We start from the raw sequence: 5354 nt of genomic DNA, 5'->3' as shown, positions 1-5354 counted from the left end.
TATTGATTTTCTTTTCTCTCTGCTTGTTTCTTCTAATTAAACGCACCAATTTGAGCTTAGGATGCTGATGGCATTTATTCTACTAAGATCCAACAAAGTTGCCATCAAAATTTGTTCAATTATAGTTGAATATGACTAAGACCAAATTGGCATCCTAAGCACTCCCAAGGTTACGCTAAAGCTAAATTATCCCTTCTTCAAAATGTGATTTAATTTTCAACTTAGTTAAGCCCTTTGATGATTCCAATATGATTGATTTATTCATTAAAAGATAACTATATATATTCCTATTATATATAAAAATATACAGGGTTTGAAGCCCCTTTAAAGGAAAAAGCTTTCTTTAATATATATTCTCGTGAGTCTTGTAATCAAATTTAAAGCATTTGAGAAATTAATGTAAAGAAATTTATAATTTAATTAACAAGATATAGCAAAGCATACTCTTTTAGACCTGTAAGTGATAAATTACATGATTGTAAGAGCCTTGATACGATCTCTATTAATGATATATTTTTCTATACATGTAGTTTTTTTAAAAAATATTGTTATATATTTAATTATTAACTCTAAAAATGTTATCTAATGCAATTATCCTATATTCCTATCGTGGATAGCTTTTTTTTTAAAAAAATATATTTTGTCCTTTATTTTAGAAGTCAGGATATTATCCTATCACATTTTATAAATATTTCAAAATTATTTTTTTACTACAAAACTTTTTAGAATTTTAGATGAATATTGAAATTTAAAATATATGATCATCTAAATTTTCATTCTAATTAACTCGATAATTACACCCTTTTATATCTCAATTTCTATAAAAAATTCTAAAATTTCTTACTCTCTCGATAAATAATAATTTAAATTGATTCGGTTGTAAAGAATATTGAATATTTAAATTGATACTATGAATAGATTAATATGATTAATTATTTTGGAGAAGGTACAGCTTGTGGGCATGTCTGTCTGCTGCTTCCTCTTTGGTCTAGGATCTTGTTAAAATAAAATGGATAAAACCACCAATAAGTTGAGAGGAGTTGTAGAAATAGATTAATTTATTTGATTCTGTAATTGTTGTTTTGTTAAGGTAGTAGGTTTTAATTAAGAAGAAGAGAAGTGCAATATGGTCATTTGAGATAGGAATTGGGTTGGATGATGAGGTGTTGAAACATATCATGTTATTCCCTTGAATTTTAATATTTCAAGCTTTTTGGCTGTCTCCATCTTAACCTACTGTCCATCTCCTTTCAGCAAAAGAAAAGAGAAGTACCATTATAAAAAAAAATAAAAAAAATAAAAAAAATAAAAAAATAAAATCAAATCAAATTAATTTTTTTTAAAAAAATATCTCTCTCTCTCTCTCTCTCTCTCTCTCTCTCTCTCTCTCTCTCAACAAATTCAATGAAAAATAGCTCTTAAATTTTCCCCTTCTCCAATTTCTTTTTGAGGTTAAAACCAAAAAACAACAAAACATATTCACAAACTAAAATTACCCAAAATGAAAATAATTTAGATCAAAATTCAGCTGTTTCCACACAGTTTCTTTATGGGATTTCTTGTATATATGGCTTAAAAACAATGTAGGGAAACCCCAAAAGAGGTGAAGTCTTCTCATTTCCCATCATCAATCTCATCATCAAAAAATAAAAAAAAATAATAATAAAAAAAATCTTTTTTTTAATAAATTAATCCTTTTTTTTTTTTTTGCCTTAAGGCTCTTCTTACACACACTTCAAGAATGGAAATTTAATAATTCCAATCAAATAAATCAAATCTTGTGTCTTAGATTTTCTTTCTTTTTGTCCACTGTCTTTCTTTTCATGACAATAACCATCTAAAAATCATAATAAATAATCTCACCTCTCAATAACATTTTAATCCCCACCCCACCACCCCCCCCTCCTTCCCTCAATATTTATTTCCAACACCTCCATGAAAGTAGAAATTAAGAAACCCTAGCTACCCAAAAGAAAAAAAAAAAAATCCAAACTTTTTCCTTTCCTTCTACAAATCATAAAGATCTATACCAAAAATGGATTCAATACTCTCTGAATTTGAATCCCTAAACAACAACAACAACCCACCATTTGGAGTAGTAGTTACTAACAACACACTTCAAAACCTAGTGGTTGGTTCATCGTCTTCATCTTCGTCGTCATCGTCATCTAGTCGATACGAGAATCAAAAGCGTAGGGATTGGAACACATTTTGTCAATACCTTAAAAATCATAGACCCCCGCTTGCTCTATCAAGGTGTAGTGGAGCTCACGTTCTTGAATTCCTAAGATATTTAGATCAATTTGGTAAAACAAAAGTTCATACTCCAATTTGTCCATTTTATGGTCATCCTAACCCACCTGCCCCTTGCCCTTGTCCTTTAAGACAAGCTTGGGGCAGCCTTGATGCTCTTATTGGGAGACTGAGGGCAGCTTTTGAAGAGAATGGTGGAATGCCCGAAGCTAACCCTTTTGGTGCCCGAGCTGTACGGCTTTATCTACGAGAGGTTCGTGATTTGCAATCTAAAGCAAGAGGAATTAGTTATGAGAAGAAGAAAAGAAAGCGTCCTCAACAACAACAAATTGCTCAATCAAGTAATGGAAATTGAATAATTTTCAACTTCTTTCATTTTTATTTTTCTTTTTCTTTTAATTAATGGTCTTCTTAATTATGATTACTATTATCATGATCTTTATCTTCATCTTGATTTTTTCTTTTCTTTCCTTTTTTTTTTCTTTAATCAATTCTAGGGTTAGTGTTTAAATTTCCCTAATCTAGAGGGAAAATATTATGGTTTGATTTGAAATGTTTTTTTTTCTAATGCTTTTAAGGTGTAACTCACTTATGAATTACAAATTTAATCATCAATATCATCTCTTTTCTTGGAATTTTCAGGTGGGTTTTTTTTTTTTAATTGTGTACTTATGATATGATTGATAATATATGCAAATTTAAAGGATTTATGTGTTTTTAAGTCAAGTCCATAGAAAATGATCATGCGTGTATATTTGAGTTTTTTTTTTTTTTTTTTTAATGAATTGTGTACTTAATGTCATCAATCTCATCTCTTAGAATATTAATGTGGGGTTTTTCTTTATGTACTTATGATATGACCAATATATGCAAATTTAGAGAATTCCGGTATTCTTAAGTTAAATGAAATCCGTAGAATATATATGGTCATGTGTGAATACTTGAGTTTTTATTATTTTTCTTTTTGTAACTGTGTACTTACGACTACTATTTGCAAATTTAATCATCAATCTCATCTCTTTCTTGGGATTTTCATGTGGGGTTCGTTTTTTTTTTCTTTTTTTGGTGGAATTGTGTACTTATGATATGACTAATAATGTATGGAAATTTAGAGAATTTCTGTATTTCTGAGTAAAATATTCTATAGAATATGATCATGTGTGCATATTTAAGTTTTTTCTTTTATAGTTTTAGTATTGTGTATTGTGTTTGATCAATTGTCTTTTCTTTATGTCTGTGTTTTCTGTTTGGATTACAAAAGGGCAAAGACAGTCAATGGATTATATCATAAATTGTTGTGCTTTTGATGCAAAACAGTGTTTGTGAGACCAGCAGTGAACTGTTAGTGGGTACTGCAATTTTTACTATCCCAATAAGAAAACAATTGTTTTAATTAAAAAAAGAAAAAACTGATGGAACATATACTATGTACTTGGGTTTTAACCTTGCAATTCTCTTATAAAAATTTTACAGATTATTTGACAGATTTTGTTTTCTTTCTTACCCCACCTTTCATGTTCCAAATTGTGAAAATGGAAATAACTTTATACTACAAAAAAAAAAGAAAAAGGGGGAAACACAACAGTTATGTGTAATTTGTTCACAGAGGTCTTTTTTCTTTTCAACTTATTAGTGTTTATACAAATTTGTACCAATGATTGAATAAGATAAATCTTACCAATTGGGTAGATTTATGTATGTATGTCAATATTAGGGTTTAGGGTTGAGTAAAAGAGAGTGTATCAAATTTGAGATATTATATTAATTAAGTGATTATAATTTTTATTTAACTTTTGGTGCTGTCATGTCATTTGGTAAATGAAGAGCTAAGACAAGTGGTAAAAAGTGTAATTTTGAGAGATGATTTTGGGTACTATAATTAGTAGAGAGTGATGTCATAGTTGAAAAACTTTCACTGTTTGTTTTTCACTTATTTACTTGTGAAGTTGCAGCTGCAAGTTTCCTTCTTTGTCATGTCAGTGTCCATGTCCAAGAAGATGAGTGAAGTATGGGGGGTTAAAAAGCAAAAAAAAAAAAAAAAAAAAAAAAAGAAGTGTAAATTAAAAACCCTTTTGCATTGAAATATTTATGATTCATGAAATTACAATTTTATTTTAAATGAATATTATGATTTAACATGGTACCACATAGTAGATGGAGGATGGTAATCTGTATGGTTTTTCACTTAACCATATTCATAACTAGCCAACTTTAAGTTTTTTTTTTCTTTTTTTTTTTTTCCAATTTTGGAATATTGTTCATCTAGTTAAGACACTTTCTTACCTCCATTTTGTTTGACTTTAAAAATGTTGTATTTTAAATTTTGACATATTCTAAAATTTTGATGAGTTTTTTTTTTTTAATTCGCATTTAAGACATGTGGTTGACTAGAGATGCTAATTAATTAATGTGTTTTTGTAATGTATATTCTTTTTTGAGAGAGAAAAAAGGTGATTTGTGTTGAGCTTGGTGATTCAAGCTCTTATTACTCTTTAGTAGAATAGTATGAGGAGTTGTCTGAAATAATATAACATTTGATGGATCATATTAAATTCATTCTTTGTCATTAACTTATACTTATATGTCCATTGATGATTTAATCAATAATTGGGATTTTTCATGTTCCATATCAAAATTTTAAAGCTATGATAATTTAAATTAGAAAAAGTTAGGATTTTAAGATTTGAAACCTTTTTATTAGGTAAAATTATAAATTTGCTCTAGAAAGTTAGGTTTAATAAATTATAATTTAGTTGGTCTGGTTTTATAAAATTACATAAATAGTTCCTATTATTAATTTGTTTAAGAGCTAAATTTTCTATCTAGTGGATTCAAAATTAAGTCTAAGAAAAACAAGCACAAAACCAACCATAAAAACAGAACAAGTAAATCCTCAATTAAATCAAATCAAACACAGACTCTATATGACTAATTCATTATACTTTAATTTACGGTTAATTTAGAGGTTTTAGTTTATTTTTATTAAGAAGATGTTAATTAAACCAAAGTAAAGTCTGAAACAAATAGGGCAATTATAGCACTATAAATGAGGTTTATAACACATCATTTTTAGATTTGCAAAAATAGCAAAATTGAAGTCC

General features: G+C 27.9%; 1 protein-coding gene across 1 annotated transcript; it reads left to right on the top strand.

The window, feature by feature from the left end:
* The first annotated feature begins 1908 nt into the window (after positions 1-1908).
* On the top strand, positions 1909-2764 carry LOC103489869 (protein LIGHT-DEPENDENT SHORT HYPOCOTYLS 3-like). The gene has a single exon (XM_008449194.3). It carries the CDS (start codon positions 2036-2038, stop codon positions 2606-2608), a length of 573 nt encoding a protein of 190 aa, XP_008447416.1. The 5' UTR covers positions 1909-2035; the 3' UTR covers positions 2609-2764.
* The last annotated feature ends 2590 nt before the right edge of the window (positions 2765-5354 follow it).

This window comes from Cucumis melo, chromosome 4 (assembly GCF_025177605.1).
Source record: "Cucumis melo cultivar AY chromosome 4, USDA_Cmelo_AY_1.0, whole genome shotgun sequence".
NCBI classification, from domain to species: Eukaryota; Viridiplantae; Streptophyta; class Magnoliopsida; order Cucurbitales; family Cucurbitaceae; genus Cucumis; species Cucumis melo.
Note: the sequence above shows the minus strand (reverse complement) of the source record. Positions and strands in the feature narration are given on the sequence as shown.

Excerpts from the sequence above, each read along its gene's own strand:
- LOC103489869 (XM_008449194.3), top strand. The coding sequence starts at position 2,036 with ATGGATTCAATACTCTCTGAATTTGAATCCCTAAACAACAACAACAAC.